This window comes from Alexandromys fortis, unplaced genomic scaffold (assembly GCF_014885135.2).
Source record: "Alexandromys fortis isolate MF-2015 unplaced genomic scaffold, M_Fortis_MF-2015_v1.1 scaffold_36, whole genome shotgun sequence".
Taxonomy (NCBI): domain Eukaryota; kingdom Metazoa; phylum Chordata; class Mammalia; order Rodentia; family Cricetidae; genus Alexandromys; species Alexandromys fortis.
Genome location: NW_026067915.1, coordinates 14,053,533 through 14,068,378, shown reverse-complemented (window position 1 = coordinate 14,068,378; position 14,846 = coordinate 14,053,533). Strand labels below are relative to the sequence as shown.

The 14,846-nt window shown below is 48.9% G+C and overlaps 1 protein-coding gene across 1 annotated transcript in view; it reads right to left on the bottom strand.

Moving 5' to 3' along the window:
• Positions 1-6,960, bottom strand: part of Susd5 (sushi domain containing 5) — a 41,638-nt gene extending 34,678 nt beyond the window's left edge. The window contains exons 1-2 of the mRNA XM_050139102.1: positions 6,611-6,960; positions 1,141-1,318 (exon numbers count right to left, since the gene is read on the bottom strand). Of these exons, the coding sequence (XP_049995059.1) occupies positions 1,141-1,318; positions 6,611-6,710 (278 nt within the window). The 5' untranslated portion in view covers positions 6,711-6,960. The remainder of the gene's footprint in view (positions 1-1,140; positions 1,319-6,610) is intronic.
• Positions 6,961-14,846: the final 7,886 nt, after the last annotated feature.

Genomic DNA, 14,846 nt, shown 5'->3' with positions numbered 1-14,846 from the left:
TGAAGTACCTCTGCTAATAAAAATCGTTGGAGTAAGATCAAGGACATCTGGAGGCTCACCTTTGAAACCCAAAGAACAGGTGCAAACCCTGTTGGGACGTTTTCTCCAGCTCATCATAATACTTGCTTCTCCAAAGCATTTGCTGGGTTAGGAGCTCAGCTCACAACGGGGACGACTGCTCTGTAGGCTCTAGAACCTGAGCTGGGGCGGCTCACAGGCTGGTGGAAACTCAACAGGGAGGTGGGAGAGCTAGAAGCACCTGGGAGCCTTGCCACTCACATTTTCGGCAGTGGCCGTTTGGCTCTTGGCTAGGACACTGGGTAGGCCTTTGGCAAGGGCCTGCGTGAGGCCGTAGCCTTCATCGAGGCTAGGCATCTCGTCTGTATTTGTTACTTTTGAACAGTTACCCGAGAGCAACCACTCACGGCAGGAGCAGCTCGTTCTGGCTCACGCTTTTTGTGGTTTCAGTCCCCACAGCTGGGGCCGTGTGGCAGCTGGAACCACCCAGTCCGTGGTGCCAGAGGCTGCTCACCTGACTGAAGAGGGGAATCCAGAAAGTGACAGGAATCAGGCTGTGTGAGCAACCTTCAGAGGCCAGCTCCCAGTGACCTGCTTGACCAGCTTGACCCCACATCAAAAATGTTCCACAGGACCCTCCCTACAAATAGTGCCACCTTCTTGGGAAAAGCATTCAAAACAAGAGCCCGTGGGGTGTGTGTGTGTGTTTTAGATTCAAACAATAATGATCTCTAAGGCTACAAAGGTAGCTGACTCCAGAGACCAGAACATGGTGGAGGGGTTGGGGAGGGAGGCCACTCGAAACGTAAAGGCCCTATAAAAGCCTGGCAACCTGGGTTCTACCCAGGAACCCGTGTAAAAAGTTGGATATGGTGGCACGCATCTGTGATCCTAGCATTCCTATGGCAAGATGGGAGCAGAGACGGGGAAACTGCTGGAGTCTGCACAGACAGCTTTAGGTAGAGCAGAAGAAGCAAGAGGGACCCTATTCTGACAAAGTGAGAGCTGGCTTTGAAGAGTCGTCCTCTGACTCCTGCAGGACAACCGTTGAGCCCCACATACACCTAGGTAGCACAGCTGAGGTGATTGGAAAAGAATGCTTCCCTGGCTACCCTGACTTACCCAAGGGTGCCATCAGCCAGCCAGCCTGTCGTGCACACTGCGAAGGCACAGTCTTGGACCACTCTCTTCAGCTCCCCAGCAGACACCAGGTGGGCACCCCTGCTCCTGCAGGAGAGCCGAGCTGCCTCCAGGTCCAGGCCCTGAGAGCCATTCTGAGACTCCAGCAGGAAGAGTTTCCCTGTACAGGACGAGAAGGATATGTGATATGAGGTCCAAGGCCTTGGGAGTCTGCCACGCTCGCTGTCTGCAGACGTCTCCGTCCCTGGGACCAGGTGGTGACAGTTCTGCTGGGGTTTTCACTTATTTCAGCTCTAGGCATCTTGAGGTGGGAGCTCCTTCTGCTGCCCAAACGGGTTTCAAGCCCATGAGTTCAAACCGCGTTCCCACCCCATCCTCCCTCCTATCCGGAACCAGAGTACAACACTCACTACGTCTCACTTGTTCTGGTCTACTATAAACAACCCAACCAACAAATACTTAACTATGGTGGGGAGACAGACGCATCGGTTAAATGTTTGCCTTGGGGTCTTAAGGACCCTGAATCTGATCTGCAGAAACCACATAACAATAGAGCCGGGGTGACGTTGACTTGGGGCCTGCAGTGATGAGAAGTGGAAACGGGGGGATTATGGGACCCACTGGCCAGCCAGCCTGGCCTGCTTGAGGAATTTCAGACCAGCGAGAAACCCTGTCTTGAGGGAACACGGTGGGTGGCATTTTAAAGGCAACAGCTGAAGTTGCTCTCTGGCTTCCCCATGCACCCATGCGCATGCACACACACATGTGCATTCTTCCCCTTACACACACACACACACACCAACCACACCAACCATGGTCTGGCATGGGTTTGAATTAGCCAGGTGTGGTTACACCTGTCTTTAATACTAGCACTGGGAGACAGACGCAGGCAGTTCTCTGAGTTCTACTGGCCAACCTGGTCTACAATGAGATTGTGTATGTGTGTGTGTATGTGTGTTGCTTTGTTTCATTTAATCCTTCATTCTTCTATCTATGTGTTGCTTTCATTGGTTAATTAATAAAGAAACTGCTTGGCCTGATAGGGCAGAACATAGGTAGGCGGTGTAGACAGAACTGAATTCTGGGAGGAAGAAAGCAGGGCCAGGGATCGATGCCATAGAGCCAGCCACCAGGTCAGACATGCTGAATCTTTCCCAGTAAGCCACTACCTCGTGGTGAACACAGATTATTAGAAATAGGTTAAATCATGATGTGAGAGTTAGCCAATACGAGGCTAGAAATAATGGGCCAGGCAGTAATTTAATTAATACAATTTCTGTGGGATTATTTTGGGGCTAAGTTAGCCGGGTGGCCAGGACAAACAAGGGACCCCTGCTTCTCCTTACAACACCTTCTACCAAAAAAAAAAGATGTGACAGGGCTCAGTGTCCTGGGTTCCCTTGCATGGGTGTGGGGTTACAGAGGGTTGTGAGCCACCATGTGGATGCTGGGACTCAGGCCCTGGTCCTCTGAAGAGCAGCAAACCTCTTAGCTGCTGACCAATCTCCACCCAATGCTCAGTAAGTTTTACTTGTGTTTCAGGTTATCCTTCAGTAAGTAGAAAGTCTCTTATACTGAAGTCAGTAGCCCATACTCTGAGACAGAGGCAGGGGGATCACTGTGAGTTGGAGACCAGCCTGATCTGAGACCCCAGGCAAACAAACAACAGACGACAACCTCCTGCCATGACTCTCAGAGCATCGTCTGCTCTTTAGCCTCATCAGAGACGGAAGCCGAAGCGGCAGCTGCACTCATCCAGCTATCTGCTGGCAGCTCTCCTCCTGTGGGTTTTAAGCTCCCTGGTAGAAGGACCCATTTCTCCCCGTCATTCTGTCTTTGTCAGCAAGGACCTTGCCTGGTATGTAGTAGTTACTCTTTGAACATGGACTGAATTGATGAGTCTTTCTCTTAAATCATTATCCAGACCGCTCGTTTGCATTTAGTTAATATGACGAATTTTTTCCCATTTCAAAAATTCAAGAAAGTAAAGTTTGAGAAGATAACTCAGTTGGCAAAGGGCTTGCTGCTCTAACGTAAAGATGTGATCTCCATTCCTAGCTCCCACACTTGCAGGCAAGCTAGCTCAGGGGGTAAGGGAGCTTGCTGCGTGAATCTGACAACCCGAGTTTGGTCCTGGATCCCCTGTAAAGGGAGAAGGAGAGAAAAGGCTCCACAAAGTTGCGTTTGACCTCCACATGTGAATGTGGCATGTGCTCCACCCAAAAACATAAACTCCGTGTTCAGCTACACATGCCTGTAATCCCAGCACTGGGGATGTGGAGACGTGAGGATTCCTGTGACTGAATGACAAGGTTCCCCTGAGACCCTGTCTCAAAAACACAAGGTAGAGAGGCTGGAATTGCTCAGCAGTTAAGAGCACACACTGCTCTTGCAAAGGACCAGAGTTTGGTTCCTAGCACTCATATGGGGTGGCTCACAACTGCTTGGAATTCCACTCTAAGGGGAATCCCACATCACTAACCTCAGAAGGCACCTACACACATATTAAAATAAATAAATTTTAAAAATCCTAAAATTAGAAAGGGATTGAGGAAGACACTTGGTACTGACTACTGGACTCCATCCTCTTGTGCACCCAATAAACATAAATACAAATGAAAAACAAAGTAAAAATACAGAAATACAGTACTCTTTCTACTTTGTATATGTGATACATACTGAATTAGTCAAATATAAATGAATGTTTTTTGCTTAAATTTTATTTTTTTAGAGCCTGTTTTTGTCCAAATATCTACAATCATGAGTAGCAACTGAACAGTCCTCCCCTTGTTCCCACACAGGCCTGCTGTGGGACAATGGTCTTTTATCCTGTCACTTGTATTATTTTTAATAAAATGCTGATTGGCGAGTAGCCAGGCAGGAAGTATGGGTGGGGCAACCAGGCAGGAAGTAGAGGCGGGACAACCAGGCAGGAAGTATGGGTGGGGTGACCAGGCAGGAAGTAGAGGCGAAGCAACAAAAATGCTGGAAAGAGGGAAGCGCAGTCTGCAGTTGTGACCCAGATGCAGAGGAAGCAAGATGTGACTGCCTCGCCAAAAAAACGGTACCAAGCCACGTGGCTAACACAGACAAAAAATGATGGACTAATATAAGTTATAAGAGTTAATAAGAAGCTTGAGATACTAGGCCAATCAATTTATAATTAATGTAGACCCCTGTGTGATTTCTTTGGGACTTAATGACTGTGGGAAATGGGCTGAACAGAAAACCTCAGTCAACACAGGCCCAGATAACTAGAGTCCTCCCCTCCTCCCCACACAGACTCAGATAACTAGAGTCCTCCCCTCCTCCCCACACAGACTCAGAACTAGAGTCCTCCCCTCCTCCCCACACAGACTCAGAACTAGAGGTGAGAGAGGCAGTAAGCACAGACCCAGGCAACAAGCTGTTCACAATACAGCTTACAGTTCTTCCGTGGCTCTGCTATACAAAGGAGGGCTTGGCAAATGGCATTTTCTTACAGTGAAGTGTGCCCATGATTCTCCATAGGTCAAGTGGAGAGAGGAAGAAGGAAGGTGGTGGTGGGGAGCAGGAAGCATTCCCAGAAATAACACACACACACACACACACACACACACACACACACACACACACACCAGGAGTCCTAGGTTCCTCTTTGCCGGAGACAACCCCACCTTCTGTTTCCTATGCCCCTCCCCAAGCCAGACAGGCACAAAACTTTGATCCTTATCCGCATGGCATTCTGCTTAAGCGTTCATAATGGGGCGAAACTCTATAAAACATCATGGAAAGAGATCTTGTTCAAAGGAATTAAAACTAGAACAAGAGTAGACCTTGTTGGAAAGTTAGCACTAACCCAACCCATGCTGCTTGCTTTCTTTAAAACCAGTTTAATTTTCAAGCTCAGCGTCAGGCCGGAAATGCTAAAAGCTTTACCAACGCATGGACCGCGAAGAGAGGTGATGTTTCGTGTGGCAGTGATGGAATGCTCTAGAATTAGATGCACAAACATTGTTTGCACAACAAAATATTTACATGTGCATATTTTAAAAACCGCAGTTACACATTTTTTAAACGGTAACTTTTAAGAAGCGTATCTAGATTTCTTTTTAAAATTGGGGCTGAGGATATAGCTCAGTGGCAGGATGCTTCTAGAGCCCTGCCAGATAAATTAATTGGTAATTAATTAGAGGAGCCGCTGACAGCCATTGTCTTCTTACTGCTGATGGGCATGGCTAAGACGCTGACCGAGAGTCCAAGTCCTTGATTAAAACATGGCACACACATGCAAACTCAGAGCGCGCACCTGCGATGTCCAGTGACATCTTGTCCCCTCACCATTTCTTCAAGTTCCAGGGTTTTCTTTCCCTGATCTTCAGCGTCACCCTAGGCTTTACCAGGTTTAAATAACTATATTTCAATGTATGCAAAGCTCCCTAAATCGGTCTTTTCTCCCCTATTGGTCGAGGTCGTCCCAAGGGTGAACTTTCCAGAATACCTTCTGGGGCTGAGGACAGCCGCCTCCCTTCAAACTCTCCAGCTCCACGTTCTGGGGGGTTTTGTTTCAACAACTAAACACAGCTGAATTAGCTTTTCAAACGGAAATTGTATTGACACAGGGCCCTAATCCTGCTAGCTTAGGGCGAGTTTCAAAAGCCAAATTCAAGGGCCAGCAACATGGCTCGGTGGATAAAGGCGCTTGCTGCCAAGCCTGGTGACCTGAATTCCACCCCAGGGAACCCACGTAGTGCGTGGGGAACGAGGGAATCCTTCAGCTGAGCATGCACGCATGTAAGTGCGCGCACGCGCGCGTACACACACACACACACACACACACACACACACACACACACGCTAATTGTTTTTAATTAAAACTGAATTTCGACTTAAAAACAAAGTAAATAAACACATACGCATATAAATACTAAATGTTTAAAAAAAATTTAAAGCTGAATTCGGGTTTAAAAAAACCAACACAGTGGGTCAACTTTCCAACTGCCTGTCCCAAGGCATCCACCCCAGCCTGGCGGCTTGGCTCCCGCCTAGCTATTTGCGTTTAAATCGTAGGTCCCATGTTCCCCAACACCCCTGAGCGACTCAGCTCAAGCTGTTCCTCCTACCGGGACGCCTTGCTTCCCGGTTTGCCAGGAACATGAATCCTCACTCATCTTTCAAACCTTCCTAGACAACGCGAATATTTTCTGACCGCAGTCTCCGGGAAGGGCACCGACCTTACAGACGTTGAGAAACCGAGGGAAGATGGAAAAAATCAATCCCAACAGGGGAAGTTCGAGGGCAGCCTAGACGTGACTTCATTCTAGAGATCTCTCTCAGGGAAGCAGGCGGCGGGGAGGGTGGGGAAAGGTGGGGGCTGGTGATGCTGGGGCTCAGGGTGGCCGGTTCCAGGCTACACCTCCGGCCCGGCTGGCCTCCCGGCTGCACCGGGACCCCTGCGGCTGCGGATACTCACCCTCAGTGCGCACCGGTGGCGGCTGCAGACCCAGCAGGAGCAGCGAGGCGCAGAGCGCAGGCAGGCTGCCGGGTGCTGGCCATCGCGGCCCCGCGCTCATGGTGGTGGCGTCCGCTGGTTGTGCGCGACCGGAGAGTCTCGGGTTCCCGGGGATGTTGGAGCCGCTGCCGGGGATGCTGCGGGAGTCGGAGCCGTAGCGCCGGGACCTGCGAACACCCGGGGGTCTCGGTGGCGCCACCCAGGCGGCTGCAGTCCGGCTCCGCCTTTGCGCCGGGCACCTGGGAGCCGCGGTGCCAAAAGGGGCTGCGCCCAGGGCGCGGCCGGGGCGGAGGGCCAGGCCCGGAGGGCGGGCAGTGGGTACCCTCGAGGGGAGGACGGTCGCCACGCAGGGCTGGGCGCCGACTCACAGACAGAACCTTCGTTAAATGAATCTTTTTTAAATGAAGAAGGGAAGCTGCTGATTTGCTAGCCTCCGTCCTCGGGATGGCAAGCTCCGTTCCATTAGGAAAAGGCCATCTTGGGACTGAGGATGTGGCTCATTTGGCAGAGTGCTTGCCTGGCAGGCACCGAGCCCTGGGTTCTAGTCCCCGGCACCGCAGAAAACCAGGAGTGGTGGCAATCGCTTGTAATCCCAGCACACTCGGGATATGTAGGTAGAGGGCTCTCATCTAATTTAAACAATGTTTTCTTCAAGGGCGTTAGCTACCTCACCCTGGTGTTCCTCAACACGTTGCCACTCACTTCTGTGTCTGATTTGAGTAACCTCCAGAGCGCGTGGAATTTCCATGTTTGGTGTGGGTAGGGGGTGATCTGAGAAGCTACAGTCTTGGTCCCACCTGGAACGGATGATCGCTTCCAGGTCACGGGGTCCTGTCTCCCCAGCATCAGCTCCCTGGAGAGAGTCCAGATCTCTTGCCTTGCCTGGTGGCTCATATCCCTGTAATCCTAGCACTTTGGAGGCCGAGGCAGAATTGCTGCCAGTTCCGGGCCGGCATGGGCTACATAGCAAGACCCCCGTCTCAATTATTCAATCAATAAAGAATAATGCATTGTTAAACTTTGAACACCAGAGGCTCTCTGCAGTTTGCAAATCTCTTCCGTATTAATGTACCAGTCAAAAAACGGGTTAAGTGCCCACAATATGGCTGCCGATGCCGATGACGATGTCATAGTTCGTTCTTTTGAAAAGTCCTGCTTAGTTAAGTCAAACGTTAAAGGCTGAGCAAGAGTTTGCTGTTAAACCACGAATAACTGTCACTAGCTAGTGAGCTAGGACACCGGACATGGGGAGAACGTGCTTTCTTTTCCAAGTATGGACTGCGATCTGAACCCATGTCTGGCTTAGGACGGATAGCATTTTCCAGCTCACATTATTTATATGAGCCGAGGCTAGTCTGGAACTCACTATGTAGCCCAGGTTGGCCTCAAACTCACAGCCCTCCCAACTACACCCCCACAGATATGCACTGCTATAGCCCAAGGCTTCACATAACTTCATTACGTTTTTACACTCTGTGTGTGTGCGCGCGCGCCCGTGTGTCTGTGTAGATCAAAACACAATTTGCAGGAGTCTCCTACCATATCAGTCTAGAGAATTGAACTCAGATCATGAGGTCCTAACGCAAGTGCCTTTACAATCCAATACCATCTTGCAAAGCCTCTTGTAACTTTTGGACTTCGCTGAAAAGATAGCCCATCTCCTCGAAAGCTACTAGCAGTGATGATTATGCTTCACATTTAAAACACAGGTGCTTAAGGGCCTGACGATCATTCACGTGTAAGTAGAAATGAATTTACTTAGCTACTTTCAGTTCAGCAGTTGGCAAGGCCACCTAGGGAGTGAGATTTCACATGTCTGGACTGAGGAGACATTGACAGTTTAGTGTAGAAAATGAAGGAGGGGCTCAGAAGGGGCCTGTGCGCTACGCCAAGAGACCCATCCGAGGGCAGTGTCTACGAACATCCTAGAAGTCTTTTGAAACTGACTACCTAACCCTGATGGCATTTTAAACATTATCTTTGCCCAGGTCTGTCTTGGCCTGTCCTGCTCCAGGGAAATGGTATGTTCTAGAGGTATAATTTGTGCAAGCACTGAGGGAAACCATCCAGCTGTCTCCCGTGAGTGTATGCTTGCCTCATGTCCCAGAAAGCTCTGCGGTGTATAACCAAAACAAAGGAAAACATCAGCCACATTCGATCCTAGCTCCCTCATTTGCATCATCCGGAGCCGTGCAGGCATCTCCAGCCCGTGAACAGAGTGACAAACGGCAGCGTGTTCGAGTGGAATCAGTGGACAAGGAGAGGACACAATGCTAAAGGTCTGGACGCTTGTCTAGCACACACGAAGCTCCACGTTCAACCGCAATACGAGATCGACAGAAAATGCTATGGGTTCAAATCCCAGTCCATACTCTGAAAAGAAAGCACGTTCTCCGCATGTCCGGTGTCCTAGCTCACTAGCTAGTGACAGTTATTCGTGGTTTTAGCAGCAAACGCTTGCTCAGCCTTTAGCATTTGACTTAACTAAGCAGGACTTTTCAAGAGAACAAACTATGACATCGTCATCTCTAGGCAGTGCACTCCTTCCATCCAGGAGTTTCAGGATCAGGAGTTCAAGGTCATTCTTAGCTACATTAAGACCACTCTAAAACTGCAAAAAGTAACCTTAAAACAGGCCAGCCAGATGCCTCAAATGAAGAAGGCAGTTGCCTGAGTTTAATCCCTGGAGCCTACATGGTAGAAGGAGAGAACCAAGTCCCTTGGGTGGTCCTCTGACCTCCATATTCAAATTATGACAAACATATCCACACATCCACATGTAAAAAAATGTTAAAAACAAAAACACGTGACTGGGCAGTGGTGGTACACACCTTTAATCCCAGCACTCAGGAGGCAGAGGCAGGCAGATCTCTATGAGTTCGAGGCTAACCTGGTCTACAGAGTGAGTTCTAGGACAGGCTCCAAAGCTACACAGAGAAACCCTGTCTCAAAAACTCAAAACTCTCAAGACCCAGTAATACCACTTTTGGGTATATATCCAAAGGATGCTCAATCGTGCCACAAGGACATGAGTCCAACTATGTTCATAACAGCATTGTTTATCATAGCCAGAACCTGGAAACAACCTAAATGTCCTTTGACCGAAGAATGCATAAGGAAAATGTGGTACATTTACACAATGGAGTACTACACAGCAGAAGAAAATAATGACAGCTTGAATTTTGCAGAAAAATGAATGGAGCTAGAAAACATTATTTTGAGTGAGGTAACCCAGACCCAGAAGGATGATTAGCACATGTACTCATTCATAGGTGTTTTTTTAAGCATAAAGCAAAGAAAGCCAGCCTACAAACCACAATCCCAGAGAACTTAGATCTAATCCACATGGGAAGTAGAAAGTAGAAAAAGACAAGATCTCCTGAGTAAATTGGGAGCATGAGGACCTTGGGGAGCAAGAAAAATGTAGAGCTCAATAAATATCAATAAAAAAAATTTTAAATGTCAAAAAACCCAAAACTAAAACAAACCTCAACAAAAGAACTAAACTTAAGTTTAGTTTAAGTTTCTGAATCAAATTTCATATCAATGAAATGATATGGCATGAACATTTTTACATTAGGCTTTTCTTGGTATTTGGTTTTCTTTCTTTCTTTCTTTCTTTCTTTCTTTCTTTCTTTCTTTATTATGGGGTGTATGTGTGTATCCTTTATTCAGAAAGGATAAAACAGCCAGACATGTTGCAGTCACCTTTAATCCTGGCACTTTGGAGGCAGAGGCAGGCAGATCTTCAGGGAAGGATGGGCGGTAGGGTTCAAGGTAGGGTAGAGTTCAAGGGCAGCCTGGTCCATATAGTGAGCTCCAGGACAGTCAGGGCTATATAGTAGAACCCTGCCTCATAAGTAAGTAAGTAAGTAAATAAATAAATAAATAAATATTTTTTGTTTAAAAAAAAGGAAAAAGAAATCGGAGAGAAGAGGCCAGTTTTACTGGGTAGACGCCACCTATAATGGAACTGTAGTCTCCAGAGGGAGGAAGGATCCTGAGATTCAGAAGCTTCAGAAATTTAAACCAAACAAGAAACTTGCAGAAGTTCCAAGGTCCCACCTCTAGTGTCTATTGTATGAACAGGAAGCAATTGCTAGGAAGAGAAGTTTCTTCAGTGGAGTCGCCTGCAGGTTGAGCAGGAGCTCCGGGGTATCGCTCACTCTGGGGTGGGCCTTTCTGGGGTGCAGCTGTGCTTGGCTGACTCATGCTCCAGTCAGAAGCCCAAATAAGCTCCCTGGTTCACCAAGCTAGACTTGGACTTCGTTTTGACTTTGAGTTGTCAATAATGTCCTCTCTGGGGTGGAGAGGTATCTGTTGATGCCTCCCTAGGGAAAGCGTCTGAACTTCCCTCCACACCATAGTTCCCTCTGAGAGGTGGGAACACAAGTGTGAAGTAGGACCCCTTCCTGAGGACAGTGGTCATTACATGAGTGTGGACATTGGTCAAAGCCCACTAAACTATGCATTTGAAGGGTACAATGCTTACTGAGTAGTTACTCAATGCGTAACTGATGAAATATTTTTAAAACCACAAATGCAGTTACTTCTCTGAGGAACAAAAGGGCTGAATGAAAAGACCACATACTGAGACGTGGGCAGGGCTAAGGGACTCCGAAGTTCTCAGCTGGAGCCATCCTGGGAGGGGATGTTGGGGTGTGGGTCTGGGTGATGGCTCATTGGGAAAAGAGAAAGTGGGAACAGGAGAATCAGAGGTCAGCTCCTCAGCACACACAAAAAAAGTTGGGTATAGCAGCTACCGTCCCGGCACCGTTAAGGCAAGACCGGCAGACCCTGGGGACACTCGTGGGACAAGCAGTCGAGCTGAACTTAGTGATCTCGCATTTCAGCGAGAGACCTCATCTCGGTTGCTTTGCTGCTGCGGCTGCTGTGGGGAAACCCTGACCAAAAGCAAGCTGGGAGTGAATCACAGAGGCAAGGACTTGACACAGAAAGGTCACACCATGCCCACAACTGACCTGCTGCAGGGCTGTGGCCGGTTGGGGGTTTTGTTTGTTTCCTTGCCAGTTGGATGCAGTGTAAAGTTATCTGGGAGGAGGAACCTCAGTTGAGGAGATGCCTCCGTAAAGCTGGCCTGTAGACATGCCACCAGGGCATTTTCAGGGTTAATGATTGATGTGGGAGGGCCCAGCTGACTGTGGGCAGCGCCACCCCTAGGCAGGGGTTCCTGAACAGGATGAGAGGAGAAATCCAGCTGAACAAGCAAGAAAATATGTGTGTGTGTGCTCATTTCTCTCTGCTTTTAACTAGTGTCTTCTTGGTTTCTGGGTTTTTGTTTTGTTTTGTTTTTGAGATGGGGTTTCTCTGTGTAACAGCCTTGTCTGTCTTGGAACTTGCTATGTAGATCAGGTTGGCCTCGAACTCAACAGAGATCCACCTGCTTCTACCCCCAAATGCTGGGATTAAAGGCCTTTGCCACCATGCCCAGGTTAACTATTGTCTCAGTTAGGGTTTCTATTGCTGTGAAGAGACACCATGATCATGGCAACTCTTATAAAAGAAGATATTTAATTGGGGCTGCCTTACAGCTCAGAGGTTCTGTCCAATATCATCATGGAAGGCCTTACAGTGTTGTGCAGGCAGACATGGTGCTGGAGAGATGCTGGGAGTTCTACAGCTGGATTCCAGGCAGCAGAGAGAGTCACACTCACCTGGCTTCTGCTTCTGAAACCCCAAGCACACTTCCTCCAACAAAGGCCTCTCCTCCTAATGACTCTCCTATGAGCCTGTAGGGACCATTTTCATTCAAACCACCACAGGGAGGAGAGGGTTTATTTCATCTCACAGTTCACAGTCTATCATGCAGGGAGTGAGGGCAGGAACCTGGAGGCAGGAACCTGGAGGCAGGAACCTGGAGGCAGGAGCCTGGAGGCAGGAGCCTGGAGGCAGGAACCTGGAGGCAGGAGCCGACACAGAGGCGTGCAGAGTGGTGCTGCTTACTGGCTTCCCACAACAACTAACTTAAGACAGTCCCCACAGACACGCCCACAAAGTTATCCACCTGAGCTAGATAATCCCTCATTGAGAATCTCTTCCCAAGAGAGTCTAGGTTCTGTGAAACTCATAGTCTAAAGCCAGTCATCACAAGCCGAAGCTTGCACACGGCCTGGGTGGTGGTGCAGGAGTGAGAGGCGGCTTGCACACGGCCTGGGTGGTGGTGCAAGGGTGAGAGGCTGCTTGCACACGGCCTGGGTGGTGGTGCAGGGGTGAGAGGTTGCTTGCACACGGCCTGGATGGTGCAGGACTCCTTGCTACTAGCTGCTTTCTGAAACATTTCCCAAGGCACCACATGCTCCTTTCAATCACTCTGAAGTCAGCCAGTGTGTGATTGACAGCTGTCTCTAGCTACAGGCCCAGACACACAGTGACAGTGAGTCCACGCGAGCTGAAGGCCAGCCTGCTTCTGATGAAGTGGGAATAACGTGTTTACCGGGTTAGAAGACACACAGCAGGCATCAGAGGGAGTGTGGACGGATATCAGCCATGGCTGTGCACCCAGGAGAGTGGCTTCATTCAGAATGGAGGCTGGGTGAGTTTGAATAGAAGTAACTGATATTTTTCTAAATTCTTCTAGCTTGTGCTCTGGTAAACAGGAAGGAAAGTCATGAAGGAATGGATATCCTAGTTCATATTTCTTACCTGTGTATAGATACTGAGATGGGACTCAGGATCCCGCCCAGTTTCATATTGACCCAGAGTTTTTATTGCTCTAAGAAAATACCAATGCCTCGTAAGGTGGCTCACCAGCTAGGGGTGCTTGCCACCAAGCCTGACGACCAGAGCTTGTTCCCCGGGTAACACATACACACGTCTAATTAAAATTTATAAAAAGCCTGTTGTGTTGGCACACACCTTTAACCCCAGCACTCAGAAGGCAGAGGCAGGTGGATCCCTGAGAGTTTGAGGCCACCCTGGTCTAAATTGAGAATTCCAGGGCAGCCAGAGTATCATGGCAAGACTATCACAAGCAAAACTAATCATAACAGCAATCTAAAATCTAAAAATTAAAAAGCGAATATGGGCAGTAGGATTAACATAAACCGGAACAGTGCCCAGTTTTCTATTCTTTACCATCCTGTGGCTCCCAGAACAGCTCCCGCCCCTTCCTTCTTTGGTTTCTGTCTTCTGTCTCTCGCTACCGGGAACCTCGGCAGCACCTGCTCCCATCTGCTGCGCTCTTTGTTTCCAGGATGTCTTGGTTTCCAGGGAAGCCTTTTTCTGGACTTTGGGTTTCTTCTTTCAGGTATGCTTTGTTTTTAGAGAGAAGTTCTTGCTATGTAGCCCAGGCTAGCCACAGCCTCAGCCTCCTGGGTGCTGGGATAAGAGATGTGCACCACCATCGGGTTCCCTCCATACTCCCTTTCCTTGTGTTCTGAAACAGTGTCCTGTCTTGTTTTATGTTTATCAGAGCCTCACGTTTGTTCATGAGGCTTGACTTCTCTGAAATTCTTGACCTCAAGTGACCCTCCCTGTTCTGCCCCCCCAGATAGTCCAGGACTCCAGGTCTACTGCACCCAGCTTTGTTTCCGTGAGACCAGGAGGGTTAGTTTCAGGGGTGATTTTATTTTTGTTTTTGAAGATAGGGTCTCAATTTGTATGTATCCTTGGCAGGCTTGGACCAGACTGGCCTCAGACTCACAGAGCCCCTCCCGCATAGCGTTAGGTCTTCATGGTAAAGATTTTTCTCTGGTATCTGAGACTCTTCACAGCGCTCATGAGCATTTATTGTCACTGAGGGACACCTGAGACAGTCTCCACACAGACAGCCACCTGAATCCTGAGACAAGCAGATACAGCTTCATGTCGCAGAAACCCATAGACTCCAGATTCCTAGGTGATTCCCAGCCCCAGACAGCCATGTTTGCACAGAGATCTCTGTGCCACTTTCACTGTGGTCATCAGCGTTTACCATGAGAGTTCGGGGAGTCATTGTCTTTCACGACTGTGTCCCCCAAGTGATGGAGAGAAGGATTACAGTTCCCAAGCTTAACCAAACACTGTACCATGTCTGCAGTGCATGGGGACTTCTCATTTAATTGTAGCAATGTCGATGTAAAACACAGCTTTTGGCCGGGCGATGGTGGCGCACACCTTTAATCCCAGCACTTGGGAGGCAGAGGCAGGCGGATCTCTGTGAGTTCGAGACCAGCCTGGTCTACAAGAGCTAGTTCCA